Source organism: Mauremys mutica, chromosome 9, assembly GCF_020497125.1.
Source record: "Mauremys mutica isolate MM-2020 ecotype Southern chromosome 9, ASM2049712v1, whole genome shotgun sequence".
Classification (NCBI taxonomy): Eukaryota; Metazoa; Chordata; order Testudines; family Geoemydidae; genus Mauremys; species Mauremys mutica.
The window spans coordinates 102,949,278-102,976,670 of NC_059080.1; the positions used below are offsets into that span (position 1 = coordinate 102,949,278).

Here is a 27,393-nt window from a genome sequence, read left to right on the forward strand (position 1 = left end):
TAAAGAGCAATCACAACTCCCCTCAACCTTCTTTTGCTGCATCAGTTACGAAAGTAAAAGAAATTGCTTGAGCCCCAGGACCTAATTGCTTGAGTCCTGGCACATCTTTCATTACAAATTAAGCCCGGGGTATGCGAGAGAATCCAGGTCTGTAGAAATTCTACATTGATCCAGATAGCTAGACAGTCTTTCTCCGTCTCTTGATGTCTTCAGATCAAGACTGGATGCCATTCTAGATTATATACTTTAGCCAAACACAAGTTATTGGGATCAATGCAGGGGTAACTGGGTGAAATTCTATGGCCTGTAATGTGCAGGAAGTCAGACTAGATTATCTAATGGTCCCTTCTTGCCTCTGCGAATCTGGCCCATCTGCCCTGATCCTGCAAGATTATGAGCATCATCAGCTTCCACTGAAGTCAACATCTAGTTGAGAGCGCTTAGCAGCTCACAGAATTGGGCACATAGGTTTCAGCGGGAGTTGAGGGAACTCCTTGCAGAATCAAGCCCTTGCTGAATACTGAAACAGAAATGCTCAACACATACCAGATCTGACATTTATCCCTTGTCAACACAGCTGTGATCCAGTTCCCGTTATACCACCAGCCTGCAACCCTGTGCATGAGTATGAATATGAAGAATTCTGCAAAGTTATTTTGGCAAGTGGAGGGCCTTTCGAAGCTTGCCATTGGTATATCCCCCCTCAGCTGTACTTTGAGAGCTGTGTCTACGACCAGTGTGCCACAGGAGGAAATATCGAACAGTTTTGCTCATCCTTAGACGCGTATGCTGCAGCATGTGAAGGTAGAGGTATAAGTCTGGGAGACTGGAGAGAAGAGACATTCTGTGGTAAGTAAAGAGGTGCTGTTAGAATGTATCTCATCGAAATGAACACCACCACATTTTAGGGGCGTGTATTATTTTCTTGATATTTCCATTCATAAAGAGACTTATTGGAGACATGTTTACAAAACATAATATTCTGGGATGATTTAAAACAATACAGCTGAATCTTGTTTGTGTGGTGAGCAATCGGGCAGTAGACATGTCAGAGCTCCTCTTTTTATGGACAGGGATATAGTTGGTAATAATCATCAGCATTAATACTGTCTAGAACAAGATGATGTGAATTACAGCAAATCACTATGACATTGTCTCATTCTAGTAGATGAAACTTTTAAACTGTTTTTGTGTCTTACTTTTAAGGCATAGTAGAATATAGAAATATTTCATATTAATAGCAATAATGTACTATCCTCCCCTGATACGCCCACGTGGGTACAATATGACATTACACACATACTGACATTGACTAATTGTTTTATCTCTTAACATGATTTTCTCTATTCCCATAGCAGCCACCAATTCCACTGTGGAGCCTTCGACATCATTCACTACCACGGACGGGACAGGTGTGTAGCAAGTTCCTGCTCCGGGAGCTAGTGTTGGGAGACGGGGAGAAGCCTCCTTTGGGATCATCACAGGAAATATCACCTCTCTTCTGTTCGTTTTCCAGTTCCCCCAGCTCATTGTAACATGTCCTGTTCATTTGACACTGACTTCTGTGACTGGACACAGTCAGTCTCTGACAGCTTGGATTGGAAACGACACCGAGGGCCAACCTCCTCGCCAAACACAGGACCCTCGTACGACCACACTACAGGAGGTAGGGACTGCAGCCTACACCTAGCTCTGTTGTATAACGACGGGGCCGGCAGGAAAGCAATTCAGGAGCAGGCTGGAAGGGCCTTTGGGTCAAATACAGAGTCCATGCCTCTAGGGGCAGATCCAGAGCCCAGTGGGGTCAATTTGACATCGCAAAAGATTAGTAACTTTCTTCATTGGAAGAGAGCGGGTAATTTCTTTAGCAAAAACCAGCTCTTGGGGTCAGTGAGAAGACTCCCATTCAGATGAACATGCGCCCTTGGATTACTATAGGAGTAATGGTATCGAGGGTGAAAATATGACATCACAACAAATCAGTGACTTTTGGAAGAGAGCAGATAATTTCTTTAGCAGAAACCGGCTCTTACAAGAAAAAAAAATCTCCCTGTAGGATGCAAAGCAAGGAACCTAGATGACTGGATAAACAAATAGAAAGGAAATAGCTGAGAGCACTGTCTGGAGTCTCTCATGGAGTTGTGTGTGCTTTCCTCAGACCCATTGGAAACAGAATTCCATATCGCTTGTGTTACATTAAGGATCTAAATGTGCCTGTGGTGTTTATGCTGTCAGGAGTGTTGTCATTGTTTGCCATGGCCTAAGGCATGTACATTCCTTTGTAACACACGGTTTGTTTCAGATGGTTACTTCATCTACCTGCAAGGGAGCGAGGCCAGCTCTGGAGCTGTGGCTCACTTGGAGAGCCCTGTGTGCAGTGCCAATGGAGCCCATTGTTTCCGCTTCTGGTATCACATGTACGGAGTGGCTCATGCAATGGCACTGAGAGTTTATGTCACTGAGGATGGAGCACCCCGTCTGGTGTGGTCAGAGACAGGAAATAAGGGCGATAGGTGGAACTTTGCAGCAGTCACTGTGTATAACAGAGGAGATATGCAGGTAGGTGAAAGCCTTTGCCTTGGCTCTTATAATGATGGGGCTTTGAATGAAGATCTAATGAATGCGAAACAAACTAACTCTGGCAACTTCCCCTTCCCCTAGATCGTCCTGGAGGGGATGCGGGGTGAAGATTTCCGCAGTGACGTAGCAGTGGATGATGTATCTCTCGTAGACGGATATTGCCCAGGTACAGTGCATCACGTCAGAGTTCCTGTTTTTATGGACAGGGCTACGTGGTAATAATGGTCAGCGTTACCATTGTCTGGACCAAGAAGATGTGAGTTACAGCAAATTTCTATAACATAGTCTCATTGTAGGCGATGGACCGACAACAACAGTGAGCCCCACATCAGTCACCTCTCCCTCTTCTACAGGAACCACCACGTCACCTCCGTTGCCAAGTTCAGGTGAATTTCTCTGCCATAAATGACAATTAATTAGCATGTCACACCGATCGTCAGATTCCGCACAGCTCTTCTGCTCCTATTCTATATAAATGTGAGGGCAAAACATGTCCCAAAGGTGTAGAAATCATCTAGGTGAATAACAGTGTGGTTGTAGCCGTCTCGATCCCAGGATATTGGAGAGACAAAGGAGGTGAGGTCATATCTTTATTGGACTATCGTTTGTTCGTGAGAGAGACAAGTGTTGGACATTTCAGCTTCCATTCTACAGTGACACTCTGAGTTAGTCTGGCAGAGCTGAAGAGAGCATTGTGTATACTCAAGATCTTGTCTCTCTCACTGACAGAAGTTGGTCCAATAAAAGATATTACCTCACCCCTCTTAACATAAGAACGGCCATACTGGGTCAGACCAAAGGTCCATCTAGCCCAGTATCCTGTCTTCTGACAGCGGCCAATGCCAGGTGCCCCAGAGGGAATGAACAGAACAGGGAATCATCAAGTGATCCATCCTCTGTCGCCCATTCCCAGCCTCTGGCAAACAGAGGCTAGGGACACCATCCCTGCTCATCCTGGCCAATAGCCATTGATGGACTCATTCTCTATGAACTTATCTAGTTCTTTTTTGAACCCTGTTATAGTCTTGGCTTTCAAATCTTGTCTCTCTAGGTGAATAGCATAATTCCCATCAGGAAATCCAGGCAGCAGGTACAATAGGAAGTATTCTAATCACGACGGCTGGTGGCCGGTGAAAAGCTCAGGCCTGGAACGAATGTTTCCAAACCAAGTTGTCCGACGCTAACAGGACGAGAAGCCATTGTGGAAGTGATTGAATTAAAGCTGTGATTTATTGTGCTTTGCCCCCCAGAGTCCTGTGTGGTGTCAGGGGACCCTCACTACTACACCTTTGATAAACAAACCCATCACTTCATGGGGACCTGCGCCTACACCCTGTCCAAGCTGTGTGATGGGAACAGCACGCTGCCCTACTTCAATGTGGAAGCAGCGAATGAGCACAGAGGAGGCAACGCTCGCGTGTCCTATGTCGAATATGTGGATGTTGATGTTTATGACGTGAGGATAACACTAGAGAAAGGGGGAGTCGTGAAGGTAGGTTCAGGGAGGGGGGCCGAGTAGCTTGCTGAGAATGAGCTTGGAAGATCATTTCTTTACAAGCAGGGCTTACCTTCTTCATGTCTAGGTAAATGGAAAGGGAGAGATCGTCATCCCCTTTGCCCCATCGTCGGGTGTGCAAATCTCCTCCAGCGGGCTTTATGTCGTGGTCAGCACAGACTTTGGGTTGACCGTGAAGTTTGATGGGAACCATCGAGTGGAAGTGACTCTTCTGAGCTCCTTTAAAGAGAAGGTTTGTGGGATGTGTGGGAACTACAACGGGAACGCAGCAGACGACTTTCTGAATCCAGATGGGGTGCTGGAGGCAGACTCTACCAGCCTTGGCAACAGCTGGCAGGTCTCCAATCACACCAGGTTTGTAGCTCTCATGGTGGAATTCTCTGATAAGTATCAAATGTCAAGGGAAAGCCACCCAACAAACCAAGGACTTCTCTCTTTTCTCTCAGCTGTCTTCCAGGAACGGGCCATGATCCAGTCTGCGACGAGAGTGATAAGCAAATCATTGCCAGCAGTGCTTTCTGTGGTCTCCTGACAGATGTGAATGGCCCATTTAAAAAGTGCCACCGGGTGCTAGATCCTACCATTTACTTCAGCGGCTGCTTTTATGACCAGTGTGAATTGCAAATGGATCCTGACTCCCTCTGCAAAAGTCTGCAGTCTTACGCGGATGCCTGTCGGTCCAGGGGAGCTGAGATAGATGCTTGGAGGAATGCTACCTTCTGTCGTAAGTACAAGCAAACATGAGATTTTCCACTGCGAGTTTCATGGGCGTGTTTGGAACGGCTTTCCTAGCTCAAGAAAATAAATTGTTTGGAACCAGGGCAATTGGAAAGCATTGCACATGCTTACTCATTGTTTTAGGTGTCATTGGGCATCATGCTCTTCCGCAGTTGCAGTAGCACCTTGGGAGTTTTCATTTCCGAGAAACCAACATGGCATCAATTGGTGCAGCTGATACTGTAACTAAGGAGAACTGAAGCTGGCATATCATCGCACTGCATATGAAATAATTGGCATGTGATCAGAGGGCAAAGAGCATTGATTAGTAGAATACTTCCTCGTCTAATTACAAAGCTTTTGTTTTCTGCAGCAATTGACTGTCCAGCCAACAGTCACTATGAAGCATGCACAGCAGCCTGCCCTGCCACCTGTGTCAACCCGATGGCTCCTGCCAGCTGCAGCCTGCCGTGTGTGGAAGGATGCGTGTGCGACAGTGGTTATCTTCTCTACAACGATGGCTGTGTCCCCAGCAGTCAGTGCGGGTGCTGGCACAACGGCAAACACTACCCTGTTGGCGCTGAATTCTGGACCGATGACACCTGCTCCTCTAAATGCACATGTCCCTCTCGGGGGAGCAAAGTAACCTGCTCTAACGCAGCCTGCCCAGCCGATCATTACTGCGGGGTTCAGAACGGGGAACCTGGCTGCTACCGTGAGACGTACGGGATCTGCCGAGTCCACAACGACCCTCATTACAACACGTTTGACAGAGAGACTCACCACTTCATGGGGGTCTGCACCTACACACTGGCCAAAGTGTGCGCCAACTCCAGCTCTCTGCCTTATTTCAACGTAGAAGCCAAGAACGAGCATCGAGGGAACCCCACTGTGTCCTATGTGCAGAAAGTCCTGGTGGAGGTTTATGGACAACACATAGAAATTCTCAGAAACCATCCGAGCCAAGTGCTGGTAAGGAGCATTTCCTCAGTAGGGGGATTCCAGATCGGGACCGAGCTTTGTTCTGTGTCCTTCTGTACAAGTGACCGTTTGTCACTCTCCTCTGTTGAATAGGAATCCGTGACTCCTGGTCTTTCAAACTTTAGATGAATATTTGCAATGAATGAGTCAATTTGATGGCTAATTTCTCCCTTACAAGTGTCGTAGGGCCTCACTCTGGGGAAATCACACGGCATGTTTCCTTCCTTTTCCCATTAGGTCAATGAGGTGTTAACAACCCTTCCTGTCCGCGCAGCTGGTGGGTCAATCACAGTGAGCAGGAGTGGACGCTACGTTATCCTAGAGACAGATTTCAGACTGAGGGTTTCCTATGACACCGATCACTCGGTGGAAGTGAAGGTGCCCACCACCTATTTCAACAGGACCTGTGGCATGTGCGGTAACTTTAACAATCGGAGAGAGGATGACTATATGATGCCAGATGGGCAGCAAGCCAAGAACTCTAATGAGCTGGGAAACAGCTGGCGTGTCAAGGATGACGATCCTTCTTGTGATGTCATAGTCCCACCCGATGACATCTGCCCTGCAGACCAGGAGAACCTCTACAGATCAGACAGATTCTGTGGCATGATAACCAAGAGGCCTGGCCCCTTTGGGGTCTGCCACTCCGTGATCAATCCTGAGAGCATCTTTGAGAGCTGTGTCTATGACCTCTGTGCGCTGAATGGGAGTGAGGCGCTCCTGTGTAGCGCTCTGGCGACCTACGCTGATGCGTGTCGGGAAGCTGGGGTGATGCTCCCCCCCTGGAGAAATGCCACCTTCTGCCGTGAGTAGCAAATCTGGGGCATCCAGTCGTTGTTCAGCAACCAAATTTGTACTTTAATGACCTGACGTGATTCTGAAGAACCCTTGTCAGCGCGACTGTCTCCCTGTGGGGTGTGTTTCCGATGGGGCTTTGTTGGTTCTAATTCTCTTCCCCTTGTTACACTTGCAGCTCCCACGTGCTCTGCTCCCAACAGCCACTACGAGCCTTGTATGACTGCCTGCCCTGCCACATGTCTGGACCGCCTCGCCCCCGAGAACTGCAGCAAGCCCTGTGTCGAGGGCTGCGCGTGTAATTCTGGATTCGTTCTCAGCGGAGGCACCTGTGTGCCGGAGGCCAAGTGCGGCTGTGTGTTCCAGGACAGATACTACAGCGTGAGTGAAACCACTGACCTGAGTGCACCGGGTGGGAAACTGATCTGCCAGCATCGCCCTCTTTAATGGCATTCGTTTATGTATTTCTCGCCTGTGTCTCTCTGCAGGAAGGAGAGAGCGTCGTGACGGAGAACTGCACGAGCCGGTGTGAGTGTCTGGGAAATGGCAACATGACGTGCAGTGAGCTGTCTTGTGGTCCAGATGAGATCTGCAAGATTCAAACTGGCCTGCGGGGATGTTATCCAGCCGGCACCGCTACCTGCCACATCTACGGTGACCCACATTACACCACCTTTGATGGGAAACTTCACCACTTCCAGGGTGCCTGCAACTACACCGTGGTGGAGACCTGCGATAACGCCTCTGGCAGCTTTAGGGTTACCACCCGAAATGAACACCGGGGCAGCCCCAGCTGGACAGCCATTAACTCCGTCGCCCTCACTCTGGATGGCGTCCACATTGCACTCGGGAAGAAAGGAATTGTCTACGTAAGCACCTTTCTCATCCTAATCCAAATGTATTCCATTGTGTGCATTTCATGTCATGTGAATCTGCTTTAACCAGCCTACAGTCTGTTTTAAGGTCTCAGTGCCTTACAAGAAATAGACCCCTTGCTATCTTAGAATCCATGTCAGCAAACACTCTCTAGAGATTTGAATTAGGAACTTGGAGTCAGGAGTCCTGATTACTGTCTGAGCTTGGCTGACCCTCTCTGTTTCTCAGTGCACCTATCTGTACAGTCAGCATAAAAATTCATTCTCGCCTCCCAGTGATTAGTGAAGTGACGGGATTGGAGATTCATATTGCCTGAGAATAGTGAATTTCTTTCCAGGCCATTCATAACTAAAGAGGGTGGAAAAGAGGATGTACTGGAGACAAAGGTTTTTAAATCCGGAGGCCCTGATCACTTGCAGCCAAGAGTTCTCAAATGGGTGGGAGAAATCTCTGGCCTACTGAGATTCATTTTTAATAAATCTTGGACTACCAGGGAAATCCCAGAAGACTGGAAAGTGAGAAAGTTGGGCCAAGAGTTAAAAGTGACAAGTGGTGTGACCCTGGTAATGATGTGAGGAATCATCATCCTTTGGGGTGACATCTATTGGGGTTCTGCGGGGATCAGATCTAGACCTGGCACTAATCAGTATTTCTATCAATGACCTGAAAGCAAATATAAACAGAGAGCTGGTTCAAATAGCGGATGACACAAAGATTGAGGATGTAGTAAAATAATGATCAGGACAGGGCAGTCATACAGAGCCATCTGGATCCTGGTAAGCGGGGCCCACTCAGACAAAATGTAGTTTTGGGGACATACACACAGAGGGAAGTAGTGAGTTGAAGCAGGGAGGTGATTTTACCCGTGAGTGCGGCATTCCCGTGACTGATAGCAGAGGCCTGCGGACACCAGTTCTGGTGCTCACATTTTTAAAAGACTTTACGAAAAGGGGAGAGGGTGCAGAGAAGATCCCCGAAAACGCTAGGGGGCTTGAGTGGTTTTGATGTGGTAAATATTTCCATAAATTCCAGTGCTTTTTAAAAGCCAAGAAATGTTCTACAAATGGTTTTTGTTTATATTTTTCATATGCCATGTCTAGAAAAGTCTGTGCCCCAGAATATTTTTCTTTATTCTGCACTATGTGCAAGATCCAAAAAACAAAGGGTCTTTGGGAACGTAACAGTGCAGAACGTACACTTTTCACTCTGGTGCTTCTTCCCAGTTTCATTCCGTCTTTCTCTCCCATTCAGATTAATGGTGCCCTGGCCTCTCTCCCTGAAACTCCTCTTCCTGGAGTGACCGTTTCACTCATCGGACGCTACGTACAAGTTACGACCAACGTGGGCGTCCAGCTGCAGTTCAATGGGGACCACGAGCTCTTTGTAAGAGTGACTGAGAAGTACAAAGGGAGACTGTGCGGATTGTGTGGGACGTACACGGGGACCCAGCAGGACGACTTCAGGAGACCTGATGGGGTCGTGGTGGCAGACGTCAATGAATTTGGAGCCAGCTGGAGGGTGCCTGACGACGAGTGGCCGTGAGTAGAGGGATATATAGTATGGCCATATATTTAATTAGGAAATTAAGGGAACCTGCTGTCCTTGGAATCACTGAGACTTGGGTACGTATATTGGAATCACCCATATACAATGGTACCAACCTGAACATTAATCCAACTGGTCAACTTCACAAGATGTAGGGGAGTTTGGATCCAGAGTTTTATTTTGGTCTCATCTCTAGTTGTATTCCATGAACACAGGTGTTTATGTTTTTGTTTCGTGTTAAGCTGGGAATTGGGTTGCTTTAGAGTAGCTGTGGCTGCCTGGAGTCCGATTCAGCCTTATCACTATCACTGCGCTCTTCTGAGTATTTAACCCTTCTGCTTTTTCTATTTTAGTTGCAATTCAACTATCGTCCCACCTGTAACGTGCACTCCCTCCGAGCAGCAGGCAGCCGAGGAACGGTGCAGAATCCTAACGGACCGCGAGGGCCCATTCGCACCGTGCCATTCTGCGGTGCCATCCGCCCTGTACTTTGAGAGCTGTGTCTATGACCAGTGTGCCACAGGAGGAAGCTCTGAGCAGCTCTGCAATGATCTGGAATCCTATGCGGCAGCCTGTGCAGCGGCAGGAGTCGCTCTGGGAGAATGGGCTGCAGACACTATCTGCGGTAAATTTCAGCTGGTATCAGTTAGAGTGACCAGACAGCAAATATGAAAAATCGGGACAGGGGTGGAGGGGGTAATAGGTGCCTATATAAGAAAAAGACCCAAAATCAGGACTGTCCCTATAAAATTGAGACATCGGGTCACTCTAGTATCAGTAGATGTGTATGTGCCAAATTAAATGCCCACGGCATTTGTGGGGATGAGCATTTAGAAGGTAGAAGGTGTCAATTTTCTTGCCGATCAGAACATCTCGAATACAATTGTACTGGCTGTACCCACAGGGTAGCAAGAAAAGCCCTTTACCAATGTTTTTCCTACGTTTCCTCTCTGGCTGCAGGTTTCTTCTGAGTGCTACTTTTCCTGGCATTTTTGTCCTGGCATATTAGCTATAGCTACTTCCACTTGGCAAATGCTATACTTTAAAATGTCTGTAGTCTGAGGGAGAAAGTCCTTTGGTTTTAGTTGTTTCCTCGCAATACTGGCAGTTTATTGATTCGGTTTGAGAAGCTCTGTCTCTGATTTCCTGAGAGAAGCTCTGTATGATCCCTTTTCCTTCATAACAGATCTCTTACGTGGTAACAGTTTTTGTGACTTACCTTTAAGGCACAGCCATGGTGGGATATAGAACTATTTCATATTAATAGCAGTAATATAATAATCTCCCCCCCCCGATACTGCCACATGGGTACAATATGACATTACACACACATATGACATTGACGGACTGTTTGATCTCTGTTCCCATAGCAGCCACCAATTCCACTGTGGAGCCTTCGACATCATTCACTACCACGGACGGGACAGGTGTGTAGCAAGTTCCTGCTCCGGGAGCTAGTGTTGGGAGACGGGGAGAAGCCTCCTTTGGGATCATCACAGGAAATATCACCTCTCTTCTGTTCGTTTTCCAGTTCCCCCAGCTCATTGTAACATGACCTGTTCATTTGACACTGACTTCTGTGACTGGACACAGTCAGTCTCTGACAGCTTGGATTGGAAACGACACCGAGGGCCAACCTCCTCGCCAAACACAGGACCCTCGTACGACCACACTACAGGAGGTAGGGACTGCAGCCTACACCTAGCTCTGTTGTATAACAACGGGGCCAGCAGGAAAGCAATTCAGGAGCAGGCTGGAAGGGCCTTTGGGTCAAATACAGAGTCCATGCCTCTAGGGGCAGATCCAGAGCCCAGTGGGGTCAATTTGACATCGCAAATTATTAGTAACTTTCTTCATTGGAAGAGAGCGGGTAATTTCTTTAGCAAAAACCAGCTCTTGGGGTCAGTGAGAAGACTCCCATTCAGATGAACATGCGCCCTTGGATTACTATAGGAGTAATGGTATCGAGGGTGAAAATATGACATCACAACAAATCAGTGACTTTTGGAAGAGAGCAGATAATTTCTTTAGCAGAAACCGGCTCTTACAAGAAAAAAAATCTCCCTGTAGGCTGCAAAGCAAGGAACCTAGATGACTGGATAAACAAATAGAAAGGAAATAGCTGAGAGCACTGTCTGGAGTCTCTCATGGAGTTGTGTGTGCTTTCCTCAGACCCATTGGAAACAGAATTCCATATCGCTTGTGTTACATTAAGAATCTAAATGTGCCTGTGGTGTTTATGCTGTCAGGAGTGTTGTCATTGTTTGCCATGGCCTAAGGCATGTACATTCCTTTGTAACACACGGTTTGTTTCAGATGGTTACTTCATCTACCTGCAAGGAAGCGAGGCCAGCTCTGGAGCTGTGGCTCACTTGGAGAGCCCTGTGTGCAGTGCCAATGGAGCCCATTGTTTCCGCTTCTGGTATCACATGTACGGAGTGGCTCATGCAATGGCACTGAGAGTTTATGTCACTGAGGATGGAGCACCCCGTCTGGTGTGGTCAGAGACAGGAAATAAGGGCGATAGGTGGAACTTTGCAGCAGTCACTGTGTATAACAGAGGAGATATGCAGGTAGGTGAAAGCATTTGCCTTGGCTCTTATAATGATGGGGCTTTGAATGAAGATCTAATGAATGCGAAACAAACTAACTCTGGCAACTTCCCCTTCCCCTAGATCGTCCTGGAGGGGATGCGGGGTGAAGATTTCCGCAGTGACGTAGCAGTGGATGATGTATCTCTCGTAGACGGATATTGCCCAGGTACAGTGCATCACGTCAGAGTTCCTGTTTTTATGGACAGGGCTACGTGGTAATAATGGTCAGCGTTACCATTGTCTGGACCAAGAAGATGTGAGTTACAGCAAATTTCTATAACATAGTCTCATTGTAGGCGATGGACCGACAACAACAGTGAGCCCCACATCAGTCACCTCTCCCTCTTCTACAGGAACCACCACGTCACCTCCGTTGCCAAGTTCAGGTGAATTTCTCTGCCATAAATGACAATTAATTAGCATGTCACACCGATCGTCAGATTCCGCACAGCTCTTCTGCTCCTATTCTATATAAATGTGAGGGCAAAACATGTCCCAAAGGTGTAGAAATCATCTAGGTGAATAACAGTGTGGTTGTAGCCGTCTCGATCCCAGGATATTGGAGAGACAAAGGAGGTGAGGTCATATCTTTATTGGACTATCGTTTGTTCGTGAGAGAGACAAATGTTGGACATTTCAGCTTCTATTCTACAGTGACACTCTGAGTTAGTCTGGCAGAGCTGAAGAGAGCATTGTGTATACTCAAGATCTTGTCTCTCTCACTGACAGAAGTTGGTCCAATAAAAGATATTACCTCACCCCTCTTAACATAAGAACGGCCATACTGGGTCAGACCAAAGGTCCATCTAGCCCAGTATCCTGTCTTCTGACAGCGGCCAATGCCAGGTGCCCCAGAGGGAATGAACAGAACAGGGAATCATCAAGTAATCCATCCTCTGTCGCCCATTCCCAGCCTCTGGCAAACAGAGGCTAGGGACACCATCCCTGCTCATCCTGGCCAATAGCCATTGATGGACTCATTCTCTATGAACTTATCTAGTTCTTTTTTGAACCCTGTTATAGTCTTGGCCTTCAAATCTTGTCTCTCTAGGTGAATAGCATAATTCCCATCAGGAAATCCAGGCAGCAGGTACAATAGGAAGTACTCTAATCACGATGGCTGGTGGCCGGTGAAAAGCTCAGGCCTGGAACGAATGTTTCCAAACCAAGTTGTCCGACGCTAACAGGACGAGAAGCCATTGTGGAAGTGATTGAATTAAAGCTGTGATTTATTGTGCTTTGCCTCCCAGAGTCCTGTGTGGTGTCAGGGGACCCTCACTACTACACCTTTGATAAACAAACCCATCACTTCATGGGGACCTGTGCCTACACCCTGTCCAAGCTGTGTGATGGGAACAGCACGCTGCCCTACTTCAATGTGGAAGCAGCGAATGAGCACAGAGGAGGCAACGCTCGCGTGTCGTATGTCCAATATGTGGATGTTGATGTTTATGACGTGAGGATAACACTAGAGAAAGGGGGAGTCGTGAAGGTAGGTTCAGGGAGGGGGGCCGAGTAGCTTGCTGAGAATGAGCTTGGAAGATCATTTCTTTACAAGCAGGGCTTGCCTTCTTCATGTCTAGGTAAATGGAAAGGGAGAGATCGTCATCCCCTTTGCCCCATCGTCGGGTGTGCAAATCTCCTCCAGCGGGCTTTATGTCGTGGTCAGCACAGACTTTGGGTTGACCGTGAAGTTTGATGGGAACCATCGAGTGGAAGTGACTCTTCTGAGCTCCTTTAAAGAGAAGGTTTGTGGGATGTGTGGGAACTACAACGGGAACGCAGCAGACGACTTTCTGAATCCAGATGGGGTGCTGGAGGCAGACTCTACCAGCCTTGGCAACAGCTGGCAGGTCTCCAATCACACCAGGTTTGTAGCTCTCCTGGTGGAATTCTCTGATAAGTATCAAATGTCAAGGGAAAGCCACCCAACAAACCAAGGACTTCTCTCTTTTCTCTCAGCTGTCTTCCAGGAACGGGCCATGATCCAGTCTGCGACGAGAGTGATAAGCAAATCATTGCCAGCAGTGCTTTCTGTGGTCTCCTGACAGATGTGAATGGCCCATTTAAAAAGTGCCACCGGGTGCTAGATCCTACCATTTACTTCAGCGGCTGCTTTTATGACCAGTGTGAATTGCAAATGGATCCTGACTCCCTCTGCAAAAGTCTGCAGTCTTACGCGGATGCCTGTCGGTCCAGGGGAGCTGAGATAGATGCTTGGAGGAATGCTACCTTCTGTCGTAAGTACAAGCAAACATGAGATTTTCCACTGCGAGTTTCATGGGCGTGTTTGGAATGGCTTTCCTAGCTCAAGAAAATAAATTGTTTGGAACCAGGGCAATTGGAAAGCATTGCACATGCTTACTCATTGTTTTAGGTGTCATTGGGCATCATGCTCTTCCGCAGTTGCAGTAGCACCTTGGGAGTTTTCATTTCCGAGAAACCAACATGGCATCAATTGGTGCAGCTGATACTGTAACTAAGGAGAACTGAAGCTGGCATATCATCGCACTGCATATGAAATAATTGGCATGTGATCAGAGGGCAAAGAGCATTGATTAGTAGAATACTTCCTCGTCTAATTACAAAGCTTTTGTTTTCTGCAGCAATTGACTGTCCAGCCAACAGTCACTATGAAGCATGCACAGCAGCCTGCCCTGCCACCTGTGTCAACCCGATGGCTCCTGCCAGCTGCAGCCTGCCGTGTGTGGAAGGATGCGTGTGCGACAGTGGTTATCTTCTCTACAACGATGGCTGTGTCCCCAGCAGTCAGTGCGGGTGCTGGCACAACGGCAAACACTACCCTGTTGGCGCTGAATTCTGGACCGATGACACCTGCTCCTCTAAATGCACATGTCCCTCTCGGGGGAGCAAAGTAACCTGCTCTAACGCAGCCTGCCCAGCCGATCATTACTGCGGGGTTCAGAACGGGGAACCTGGCTGCTACCGTGAGACGTACGGGATCTGCCGAGTCCACAACGACCCTCATTACAACACGTTTGACAGAGAGACTCACCACTTCATGGGGGTCTGCACCTACACACTGGCCAAAGTGTGCGCCAACTACAGCTCTCTGCCTTATTTCAACGTAGAAGCCAAGAACGAGCATCGAGGGAACCCCACTGTGTCCTATGTGCAGAAAGTCCTGGTGGAGGTTTATGGACAACACATAGAAATTCTCAGAAACCATCCGAGCCAAGTGCTGGTAAGGAGCATTTCCTCAGTAGGGGGATTCCAGATCGGGACCGAGCTTTGTTCTGTGTCCTTCTGTACAGGTGACCGTTTGTCACTCTCCTCTGTTGAATAGGAATCCGTGCCTCCTGGTCTTTCAAACTTTAGATGAATATTTGCAATGAATGAGTCAATTTGGCGGCTAATTTCTCCCTTACAATGTCGTAGGGCCTCACTCTGGGGAAATCACGTGGCATGTTTCCTTCCTTTTCCCATTAGGTCAATGAGGTGTTAACAACCCTTCCTGTCCGCGCAGCTGGTGGGTCAATCACAGTGAGCAGGAGTGGACGCTACGTTATCCTAGAGACAGATTTCAGACTGAGGGTTTCCTATGACACCGATCACTCAGTGGAAGTGAAGGTGCCCACCACCTATTTCAACAGGACCTGTGGCATGTGCGGTAACTTTAACAATCGGAGAGAGGATGACTATATGATGCCAGATGGGCAGCAAGCCAAGAACTCTAATGAGCTGGGAAACAGCTGGCGTGTCAAGGATGACGATCCTTCTTGTGATGTCATATTCCCACCCGATGACATCTGCCCTGCAGACCAGGAGAACCTCTACAGATCAGACAGATTCTGTGGCATGATAACCAAGAGGCCTGGCCCCTTTGGGGTCTGCCACTCCGTGATCAATCCTGAGAGCATCTTTGAGAGCTGTGTCTATGACCTCTGTGCGCTGAATGGGAGTGAGGCGCTCCTGTGTAGCGCTCTGGCGACCTACGCTGATGCGTGTCGGGAAGCTGGGGTGATGCTCCCCCCCTGGAGAAATGCCACCTTCTGCCGTGAGTAGCAAATCTGGGGCATCCAGTCATTGTTCAGCAACCAAATTTGTTCTTTAATGACCTGACGTGATTGTGAAGAACCCTTGTCACCATGACTGTCTCCCTGTGGGGTGTGTTTCCAATGGGGCTTTGTTGGTTCTAATTCTCTTCCGCTTGTTACACTTGCAGCTCCCACGTGCTCTGCTCCCAACAGCCACTACGAGCCTTGTATGACTGCCTGCCCTGCCACATGTCTGGACCGCCTCGCCCCCGAGAACTGCAGCAAGCCCTGTGTCGAGGGCTGCGCGTGTAATTCTGGATTCGTTCTCAGCGGAGGCACCTGTGTGCCGGAGGCCAAGTGCGGCTGTGTGTTCCAGGACAGATACTACAGCGTGAGTGAAACCACTGACCTGAGTGCACCGGGTGGGAAACTGCTCTGCCAGCATCGCCCTCTTTAATGGCATTTGCTTATGTATTTCTTGCCTGTGTCTCTCTGCAGGAAGGAGAGAGCGTCGTGACAGAGAACTGCACGAGCCGGTGTGAGTGTCTGGGAAATGGCCACATGACGTGCAGTGAGCTGTCTTGTGGTCCAGATGAGATCTGCAAGATTCAAACTGGCCTGCGGGGATGTTATCCAGCCGGCACCGCTACCTGCCACATCTACGGTGACCCACATTACACCACCTTTGATGGGAAACTTCACCACTTCCAGGGTGCCTGCAATTACACCGTGGTGGAGACCTGCGATAACGCCTCTGGCAGCTTTAGGGTTACCACCCGAAATGAACACCGGGGCAGCCCCAGCTGGACAGCCATTAACTCCGTCGCCCTCACTCTGGATGGCGTCCACATTGCACTCGGGAAGAAAGGAATTGTCTACGTAAGCACCTTTCTCATCCTAATCCAAATGTATTCCATTGTGTGCATTTCATGTCATGTGAATCTGCTTTAACCAGCCTACAGTCTGTCTTAAACTCTCAGTGCCTTAGAGGAAATAGACCCCTTGCTATCTTAGAATCCAGGTCAGCAAACACTGTCTAGAGATTTGAATTAGGAACTTGGAGTCAGGAGTCCTGATTACTGTCTGAGCTTGGCTGACCCTCTCTGTTTCTCAGTGCACCTATCTGTACAGTCAGCATAAAAATTCATTCTCGCCTCCCAGTGATTAGTGAAGTGACGGGATTGGAGATTCATATTGCCTGAGAATAGTGAATTTCTTTCCAGGCCATTCATAACTAAAGAGGGTGTAAAAGAGCATGTACTGGAGACAAAGGTTTTTAAATCCGGAGGCCCTGATCACTTGCAGCCAAGAGTTCTCAAATGGGTGGGAGAGATCTCTGGCCCACTGAGATTCATTTTTAATAAATCTTGGACTACCAGGGAAATCCCAGAAGACTGGAAAGTGAGAAAGTTGGGCCAAGGGTTAAAAGTGACAAGTGGTGTGACCCTGGTAATGATGTGGGGAATCATCATCATCCTTTGGGGTGACATCTATTGGGGTTCTGCAGGGATCAGTTCTAGACCTGGCACTAATCAGTATTTCTCTCAATGATCTGAAAGCAAATATAAATGGAGAGCTGGTTCAAATAGCGGATGACACAAAGATTGAGGACGTAGTAAAATAATGACCAGGACAGGGCAGTCATACAGAGCCATCTGGATCCTGGTAAGCGGGGCCCACTCAGACAAAATGTAGTTTTGGGGTCATATACACAGAGGGAAGTAGTGAGTTGAAGCAGGGAGGTGATTTTACCCGTGAGTGCGGCATTCCCGTGACTGATAGCAGAGGCCTGGGGACACCAGTTCTGGTGCTCACATTTTTAAAAGAATTTACGAAAAGGGGAGAAGGTGCAGAGAAGATCCCCAAAAACGCTAGGGGGCTTGAGCGGTTTTGATGTGGTAAATATTTCCATAAATTCTAGTGCTTTTTAGAAGCCAAGAAATGTTCTACAAATGGTTTTTGTTTATATTTTTCATATGCCATGTCTAGAAAAGTCTGTGCCCCAGAATATTTTTCTTCATTCTGCACTTGTGCAAGATCCAAAAAACAAAGGGTCTTTGGGAACGTAACAGTGCAGAACGTACACTTTTCACTCTGGTGCTTCTTCCCAGTTTCATTCCGTCTTTCTTTCCCATTCAGATTAATGGTGCCCTGGCCTCTCTCCCTGAAACTCCTCTTCCTGGAGTGACCGTTTCACTCATCGGACGCTACGTACAAGTTACGACCAACGTGGGCGTCCAGCTGCAGTTCAATGGGGACCACGAGCTCTTTGTAAGAGTGACTGAGAAGTACAAAGGGAGACTGTGCGGATTGTGTGGGACGTACACGGGGACCCAGCAGGACGACTTCAGGAGACCTGATGGGGTGGTGGTGGCAGATGTCAATGAATTTGGAGCCAGCTGGAGAGTGCCTGACGACGAGTGGCCGTGAGTAGACGGATATATAGTATGGCCATATATTTAATTAGGAAATTAAGGGAACCTGCTGTCCTTGGAATCACTGAGACTTGGGTACGTATATTGGAATCACCCATATACAATGGTACCAACCTGAACATTAATCCAACTGGTAAACTTCACAAGGTGGAGGGGAGTTTGGATCCAGAGTTTTATTTTGGTCTCATCTCTAGTTTTATTCCATGAACACAGGTGTTTATGTTTTTGTTTTGTGTTAAGCTGGTAATTGGGTTGCTTTGCAGTAGCTGTGGCTGCCTGGTGTCCAATTCAGCCTTATCACTATCACTGCGCTCTTCTGAGTATTTAACCCTTCTGCTTTTTGTATTTTAGTTGCAATTCAACTATCGTCCCACCTGTAACGTGCACTCCCTCCGAGCAGCAGGCAGCCGAGGAACGGTGCAGAATCCTAACGGACCGCGAGGGCCCATTCGCACCGTGCCATTCTGCGGTGCCATCCGCCCTGTACTTTGAGAGCTGTGTCTATGACCAGTGTGCCACAGGAGGAAGCTCTGAGCAGCTCTGCAATGATCTGGAATCCTATGCGGCAGCCTGTGCAGCGGCAGGAGTCGCTCTGGGAGAATGGGCGGCAGACACTATCTGCGGTAAATTTCAGCTGGTATCAGTTAGAGTGACCAGACAGCAAATATGAAAAATCGGGACGGGGGTGGAGGGGGTAATAGGTGTCTATATAAGAAAAAGACCCAAAATCGGGACTGTCCCTATAAAATCGGGACATTGGGTCACCCTAGTATCAGTAGATGTGTATGTGCCAAATTAAATGCCCACAGCATTTGGGGGGGTGAGCATTTAGAAGGCAGAAGTTCAGCTGAATTTCTCTGATATAAATGACTCCTTAAAGATCTGCAGTTAATTGGCATGTCACGCCAATCGTCAGATTCTAGTCAGCTCTTCTGCTCCTACTCTGTATGAATGGGAGGGCAGAATATGTCCCAAAGGCTTAGAGAGGATCCAGGAAAATATCAATGTTGTTGTAGCCATCTCAATCCTAGGAAATTAAAGAGAGAAGGTGAATTAAGTCATATCTTTTATTGGACATTACGTATCAGCGATACATAGTACTGCCCACTGCACTAAAGCTTATCAAAGAGGCACCCCACCACAACTACCTTCTCCATCTATTTTGCCAGAGCAGTCCACATTTCCTGTGCTCTTGTCAAAATGCCAGAAAAGCTAAACCATTTTTTTATGTTGCCAAAATGTTTTGCTTTGTTTTGACTCAATTTTTTTCTACTTTTGGATTTGCTGATTTTTTTTTAATGTCATTTCAGTTCAGCCAGAAACAAAATATTGTTTTATTTTTATTTTGGAATTTCCAGGGAATAAAAAAAATCTTTATTTGTCCAGCTCTAACAATAATGCTCACTCCAAAGGGGTCTGAAGCCAGGTGAAAGACACTCTAAATTTTGGCATTTTCCTCACTTCACAGTGCTTGACTTTGGAAACTTAATGTTCTAATGTAATTTATTGTGTCTAACAATTATTTATATTGCAGTAGCATTTACAGGCCCGGATTTTGTTCTGTGTGCATACGTGCTCACAGACAATCCCTATCAGAAAAACATTATGATTAAAAGTAGAAAACAAAAAACAAAAAAACAACTTTTAGTGGCAATTAGGTTGCACCAGGACACAGCTGTGTACTAAAAACCTGAAGAGAATGGAAGGAGATATATTAAGGGGAAAAAATTCCTTTCCACCTTCACATTGTCTAAAACATTTTCAAAAAAACTCCAACACTAACTTTAACATCCATCTCCAACAGATATTAAAAAGCAATATACATATGGCTTAATCAAATTTACATTCAGCATGAAACTTAAACACTTCTCTCATGATTCTATCTCAGTTATATCAGTGAGTATGCATACCTGACTGTAACAGGTTTCAGACATTTAGGAATCAGAAGGGTAGCCATGTTAATCTGTATCAGCAAAAACAACAAGGAGTCCTTGAGGCACTTTAGAGACTAACAAATTTATTTGGGCATAAGCTTTCGTGGGCTATAATCCACTTCATCAGATGCATAGAGTGAAAATCACCCCTTCTCCTCAGCAGTTGGGAATTGGCCACCTCCACCCAAATAGAATTGCCCTTGTTAGCACTGACCCCAACTTCGTAATGCAACTCACATCTTTTCATATGCTGTATATTTTTACCTGCCTACTGAATTTTTCACTCCATGCATCTGATAATTTACAGTCTAATAAAAAGCTATCCAAGGCTCATCCTATGACACTTTTCACAGAACAGAATGACCAACCTCTTAATGTTTTTTCCTTTGTATCTTTTGCCAGAAGTCCTCACTACTTCAAGTCCAACTACAGTAGGCACCAGTCCATCAGGTAACGTGGATCTCTCAGTGCTTTCTCAATCTCCTTGACATTTCCTGGTGGGCTGTGAACTTGGTGGCTGCTTTCAGATGACGGTTCAGATAACGTAACATTTGGGATGCAGAATGAAGGGTCCATTTTGAAGAAGGGTCCCCAGTTCTCCCCATGTATGTTACTGAACCTCACCCTGGGTTCCTGATTCTCACTAACCAACGCTGTGATCATCTCTTGTTAGAGTCTACAACAGTGCAAGATACAACCCCTGCTTCGGAGACCTCTTCGCCCCACACAATAAGCACCACAGCAGAAGAAAGTACCACAGGTAAAGCTGCTAGGAGACTGTTGCTGAGAATAAACCCTTCTCTTTGCTCACAGCCTAGTACTTGGGGGTGGGGGGAGGGGGTAGAGACACGTTCAATCTGTTGATTGTGAGGAATTCTTAGAGCTGTTGCTGTTTTGATATATGCCATGTGCTCTGTGTTTCTAGAACCACATTTCTCAGACGCGATGAATTCCAGTCTCACAGAAAACTGTACTAGAGTTTTCCTATTCTATTCTTCACAGAACACAACGACCAACCTCTTAATGTTATTTCCTTTGTATATTTTGCCAGGAAAATCCCCGACCACTGCAATTCCAACTACAGTAGAGCCCTGTCAGACAGGTAACGTGAGTTCCTCCATATTGGACAAATCTCCTGCCCATTCACATGTGGGGTGAGAAATTGGTGCCAGAATGCAGATTAGGTGTAGACCAGTATAACCATTTGAAAACTCCACAATCCCGTTTTAGGAAGGCCAGTCCAACTGGAATGCAGGCCAGTCCCTCGGGTAGTGTTATTCCATCGGTGCTACCCAAATCCTTTCCCCCTTACACATGGTAAAGCAACTGGTAGCTCTAGCCAGGTGTGGAACTAGTCCAGGTTTGTTTGAGCTTTTGAGTCTTGCTGGAGGACAACCTGGGGCCAGCCCTAGTGTTTGGGGTCAGACCGGACAGAGCAAACTCTTGCAAACTCTTCTCAGAGGCATTTAATCACATCTTATGCGCTTCCATTAACTACGTGCCTTCCGGGTTTGGCTCCAACTTAGAACCAAAGCCGTAGTGTTGGAGCTGGGACTAGGGGATGCAGCCTATAGAAAGAGTGCTCTTTTTAGAAATGATTGCTTGGTTCTGGGTTCTGCATTTCTAAGTAATACAGTTTGAAAAATCCATAACGTGTTTCCAGAGAGTTGCACGCAACCACAATGCAATTGTCAGTTTCGTGTGTGTTCAGAGATCACACTGTTGGGTATGGAATAGGAACGTGAACTGCGTATGGATTAGAATAATCACTGTCTTGGTTGTAAAGGAAGTGGTCTGTTCTGGCAAAAGCAGGATACAGGGAGTCAAGTTATCTTGTTAGTTTACCTTGGGACGCCACTGACTTGCAGTAGAGCCTTGGGTTTGTCACTTAGCTACTCAAGTGGTGAAATGGGTTGCTTTACATGAGAGCTTCCTCTCTGGAGTCTGCACAAACAGAAAGGAACATGACCTGCCAGTGATCACTCTCGGCTTCTTCCCAAGCCCCACTCCCCCTGTGAGAGCAGGGTTCAGATCTTGTCTCTGATCACAAGGGAAAATGAGTTTGGAAGATCTCAGCCTAGTTTCCACATCACCAGTTCAAGACCCAGATCAGAGAGGATGACTTCCCTGAGTTTCCAGGGAGCCTCGCAGATGACTTCCAGTTACAGCACGATGGCATTTAGGGATGGGGCAGCTGTCCTGGCTCCTCCCCACTCTGTGCCCAGTTGATGCTGTTCCTGTTTGCTCTCAAGTGGCGTGAGCAGGAAGCGCGCACCAACGTGAAGTGCTTGGTGGAGCGCAAGTGACAGCGCTGCAGTAACGGGGTAGGGATTTGCATGGGATTACTCCATATTTCTTCCTTTTAAGGCCGTGCCACCTGCAGTGCCTCAGGGGACCCGCATTACTACACGTTTGACGGCAGAGTTCACCATTTCATGGGAAACTGCACTTACACCCTCTCCAAAGTCTGCAACGACTCCAGGGGGCTTCCACCCTTTGACGTGTCCACCACCAATGAGCACAGGGGCTCCAATACCAAAGTTTCCTATGTAAAGGCAGTGCACGTGGATGTCTATGGAAGTCAGATTTCCTTGCTGAAGAACAGGAAAGTGAATGTAAGTGACATGTTATTTAAAAGGAGAATTTTAATCATCTGACATCCTTAAACTGAGACCTGCAGAAACTGAGACATTTGATTGGCTGTATAGGTCTCCTGGTGGGTTTCTGTTTCCTCATTGGTTGGGTGGCTTCTTAGAATTAGGCTTCCACTGAGAATACTCAGGATTGGCAGTTGAAACTTGCTTTCTGTGAACATTCTGTCATATTTCCTTCCAATTCCCAGTGTGAGTGAGAACAGTCCTGCCAGGGAACTAGTTGGCTAGACTATTCGTGGGCGATTCACTGGGAATTATGGGGGTACTTAGTCATGACCAGATTTTCCCAACGTGTTGTACAGGTGAATGGCACCAGAAGGAACCTGCCTGTGGTGATTGAAAACAAGATCAAGGTCCAGATCAGCGGGGGCTATGTGCTCTTGGAAACTGATTTCGGACTCTGGGTCAGATTTGACGGCAATCACTATGTGGAGGTCGCAGTGTCCAGCTGTTACAAGGGGCAGCTCTGTGGTCTGTGTGGTGAGTATCCCTGCTCTTGAGAACCTTCAAGTCATATGATCTGGAACTTTTCAATTAATCATGAAGTTTGGGGATTGGTTGGGTTTTTTGTACGGTGTTATGTTTATCCCAGAGTAAGCTAGTCTGTCTTGTATGGGCTGCTATTTAGAGCATTAGAGAAAAGGAACCATCATTCTTTGGGTACCTGGCAATCGTAACTTATAAGAACTCTGGTTACCCAGGAGTTAACTCGAGTGTCAGAAATGACAACTGCAGATGTCATTTGTAACAGGAGAGGAATCTCACATTCAAAACTACAGTCTAAATATTATCCCAGTTCTGCCCTGGATGCCTCTGGTCAACGTCCCCTCATATCTTTTTTCTCTCACTTGCATCGCAATGTGTCTGTCTCTCTTTGATTGGGACTATCCGGCCTAATCTATACTTTTCATTTCTTTAAACTTGGAAATGACAATAAAACTTTAAGGCCGTTTTTGTGGCTAAGGAGAGATTTCCAAGTCACTGTTTACCAGCCATCTTGAGCTTTTGTGCTCTGCTGTCTTGTTCCTTGGACTCGCAGATCCATACTGTCTCAGCACTGTCCTAGTTACAGACCGAGCATAGGCCATAGCTCCTCTGATCAAAAGAAACAGTGCAAAGCTCTGGCTCTTCTACCACACCCGGGGCTCTCCTTCTGTGCCCGTCTGCTCCTGGTGAAGCTGCCGTTCCCAGCCCTTCCCAGCTGGAGCTCAGCCTTCTGGCTTTGGCTTCCTTCTCCTGTCAGCCTGTCCGTGTTCTGAGGGAGAAGGCACCATATGTACTGCCCTCCTCGGGAGAGCTCCCCCCACTTGGCTGGGAGAGAGAGGAATCCTGCACCGCCCGGCACTACAGGGCTACCGGGCCCTTATGGGGCAGTGTCCTGGGTTTTCCCATCCAACTACTCATTCCCTTGCGACCGCTTCCTCTCTTCTGATGTCGGCCATTTCCTTTGTCTTTGTTCCTTCCAGTATTCCTGGAACGGGGTCTTCTGGCTGCTTCTAGGCTTAAAGGGCCAGTGTACCCCGTTACGTGGAATAACCATCCAGCAGCCCAGATGCTTATCGGACGCTTATCCACATTTCTCTGGGATGAAAATGGGGCTATGAAACTTGGAGTGCTAGAATTTAAGCCAGAAGGGACAAACTACGTCATCTACTCTCACCTCTTGTAGGTCAGGGGCCTCCAACACCACCCAGCCACCTGCACGTTACACCCAACACCTGGAATTACATTGCAAGGGTAGGTTGTGTTGTGAGGTGTCTGGTTCTCCCTGGATCTGATTGGACTCGAAGTTCCCATGGGCTGACATTTCCTTGAGTGTTACCCACATGGCTTCTAAGCCTCAGAATTGATAGAGTTTGCGTGTAAGGCTGCAGGTTAGTTCCATTTGCTCCAAAAATATAGAATCCTACCATTTATTCTAAAGTAGATTCTTCATCAGCTGTTAACAGCGCGGCATCTGAGATGCGTAGGGAGCAATTCTTACTCTTTCCTGCAGAGGGTACTCGTGCTCATACACGGTAGCCACTTTGTTAAAATATCTTGGACAACCACACGCTAATGTGCATTCTGAAGTTGTGAATTTCAAGTATTCTGCAAGTTTTTCATATTTTATAGGTAATTACAATGGTGATGCAAAGGATGACAACATAAAGCCGAATGGCAGCACTGCAGGAGATTCCACTGAGCTTGGAGACAGCTGGCTAGTGGCAGAGAATAACACCATGTATGTACAGAGGGGAGCTAATCAGGTGGTCTTTGCTACAAAAGCTCTAGGAAAGCCTGCTGCATACTCAGCCACAGGGCGCCCATCCATGACTCCACCAGCCAGTGTCCTGCTAGGGCTGAGCACAACTCCCATCCTGTCCAGTACACCCAGGAACCCCCTCTCCAGTTGCCCATAAGCAAGGAGTGAGTGGCTGGCCTGCTACCATCTGTGTTCAGGCTCTGCTGTCTCCCAATCCAGGAAGACCTGCTGGTGGGTGGGAGGTCACCTGCTGTCCCCGTCAGGAGCCAGACAGATTCACTGGTTCCTGCAGCAGCTTGTCCCACCCCTAATTCAACTCCATCTGAGCTGTGGAGCACCCCACAGTGGCCAGTGCAGGAGTGGGAGCCCCCTCCTGTGTTGTGGGAGTGGGGGCAGAACTCAGCCTGTCAGGGAGCCTGGATTCCGCTCGGTGGCTGTAATAAAATGGTGCCTGCTGTGCAGACGTGGCATCGTCCTTTGCAGTTCTGGCCCGGGGAGATAAAGAAACAAACATCAAAAGATTTTCTTTCCCTTGCCTTGCCCAGATGCTCCCCTCAGCCAGTACCAGACTGTGACCCCCTGCTGGAGAGCGAAGCAAGGAAGAACACAGCCTGTGGCATCATCACCGACCCCGCAGGTACTATGGCAGTGGCTTAGTCCTGGGCAAACGGATTGAAGTCACTCCAAATTACAGCATGCACGTGCCTCCACCTGGACCCTGCTCCCTGGGGCCCACAGCGCTGAGTCCCCCTTGAAATGTGTACAGCCCCCAACGCTAAAAGCCGCACTAGAAGCCCCAGGAGTTGCGCTGAGTTACCTGCTCAGACTGGATCGTGCATTGAGATGGCACCAGGATGTGAAGATTTTTTGGGAATTGCACTTTGAGGGCCTAGTTCTGCAGCTCCTGCCTGCACAGAGCTGCAGCAGAGACATAGTGCAGTGGTCCCCACTCCCCCCCTTTATTACAGGGGTCTCTCAAGTGCTCTAGGCACTCCCTCCTCCGGAGACAGTAACTAGCAGGGTGTTGCTAGCTGTAAATCAAGAACAAGTGTCTCCACTTTGAGTTACGTTGTACTCACCCTGTAAATGGAAGAGACAGGCCTAAGCCAAACAGAGCCAAATCTCATCAGTGTTTGGGTGTCTTCAGCTCCAGGTTTTGGTCTGGCTGAATATAGAAACCTACTCAGCCGACACCGGCCCGGGAGCACTGACACCTTGCCATGACGGGGGATGGTTAGTGGTGAAGCTCGGCTTCTTCCATCTTCTCTTTCTGTGATTCTGTTTCTTTCTTGACTTACGTAGGTATCTTCAAGGACTGCCACGCCACAGTAGCTCCAGAGAATTTCTTGGAAAACTGTGTTTACGACATGTGTCAGACTGAGGGACAGACAGTGTCCCTATGCAATGGGCTGCAGGCATATGCAGAGTCGTGCACAAATGCTGGGATCTGCAGAGAATGGAGAAATAATACTTTCTGCCGTGAGTGTTGTAATTTATAACTGTTGATTTCTGCAATTCAACTTTTTTAATGCAAGAATTTCTTAAAAAATAGAGCGTCCTGTATTTCCTGATGGCATGGACTTTCCTCTTCCGCAGTGCTTTGAAGGTGGTCTAACAAGCCATTGCTGTCCTGGAACAAACAGGGGAAGTTTCAAGAGAATTGCTTTGGGATCTTTTCCTTTCAGTGATCTGGGTTTTTCTTATCCCTTGTAGCAATCTCCTGTCCAGCAGGAAGCCAGTACGAGAGCTGTGGGAGCAGGTGTCCTTCCACCTGCGTGACTCCCTCTGCATTTAGCCCTTGCAGCTCCTTACCAGTGGAAGGCTGTTTCTGTAAGGAAGGCTATGTTCTGAGTGGAGACACCTGTGTGCCGGAGAGCAGCTGCGGTTGTGTGGATGGAAACAACCACTATCATCAGGCAAGTTACCCTGAGCACCTAGAAACAGAAACAACAATCCCAGATTCTCTCAGTGTCATTGTAAGTGATCATAATTAATGAACAGAGACGAACTTCATCTGGGCTCAGGTCAGTGGGCTGTGTGGATCTAATTTTCATGTAAATATTAATCATTCCTAGTTCTTCGCAAGAGCAGATCTCAAAGCGCTTTACCAAGGAGGTTGGTATCATTATGCCCAGTTTACAGAGGGGGAAACTGAGGCACTGAGCAGTCAGGTGGCTTGCATAAGCTCATCCAGCAGGCCAGTGCTGAGAATAGAACACAGGTCTCACGTGTCCCAGTCCCGGACACCTCCTCCTGGGCCACAGTGTCTCACTGGGGAAGGAGCTCGTAGCATGGAGAGCATCAAAGGCATTTAACTGTTCCCAACTCCTTTGATTATCCACTAGGGCGGTAGTTTTCACACTTTTTTCTTTTTTGGTGAGCCAGTTGAAGAAAATTGTTGATGCCCACGAGGCAATGGAGCTGAGGATGAGAGATCTGGGATGTGGGAGGGGCTCAGCGCTGAGGTGGAGGGTTGAGATGCAGGGGTGAGGGCTGTGGCGTGTAGCCAGGAATGAGAGGTTC

The 27,393-nt window shown here is 47.7% G+C and overlaps 1 protein-coding gene across 1 annotated transcript; it reads left to right on the top strand.

The window, feature by feature from the left end:
* Nucleotides 1-731: 731 nt before the first annotated feature.
* On the top strand, nt 732-27,185 carry LOC123376855 (zonadhesin-like). Its single transcript, XM_045029097.1, has 25 exons — nt 732-849; nt 1,356-1,412; nt 1,517-1,666; nt 2,303-2,559; nt 2,662-2,746; nt 2,877-2,966; nt 3,831-4,072; nt 4,164-4,450; nt 4,543-4,820; nt 5,187-5,785; nt 6,032-6,599; nt 6,768-6,970; nt 7,078-7,458; nt 8,717-9,003; nt 9,364-9,635; nt 20,374-20,421; nt 20,645-20,731; nt 21,023-21,073; nt 22,339-22,586; nt 22,928-23,105; nt 24,741-24,849; nt 25,416-25,507; nt 26,173-26,349; nt 26,584-26,786; nt 27,135-27,185. Exons 3-25 carry the CDS (start codon nt 1,537-1,539, stop codon nt 27,183-27,185), a joined length of 4,923 nt encoding a protein of 1,640 aa, XP_044885032.1. The 5' UTR covers nt 732-849; nt 1,356-1,412; nt 1,517-1,536.
* Nucleotides 27,186-27,393: the final 208 nt, after the last annotated feature.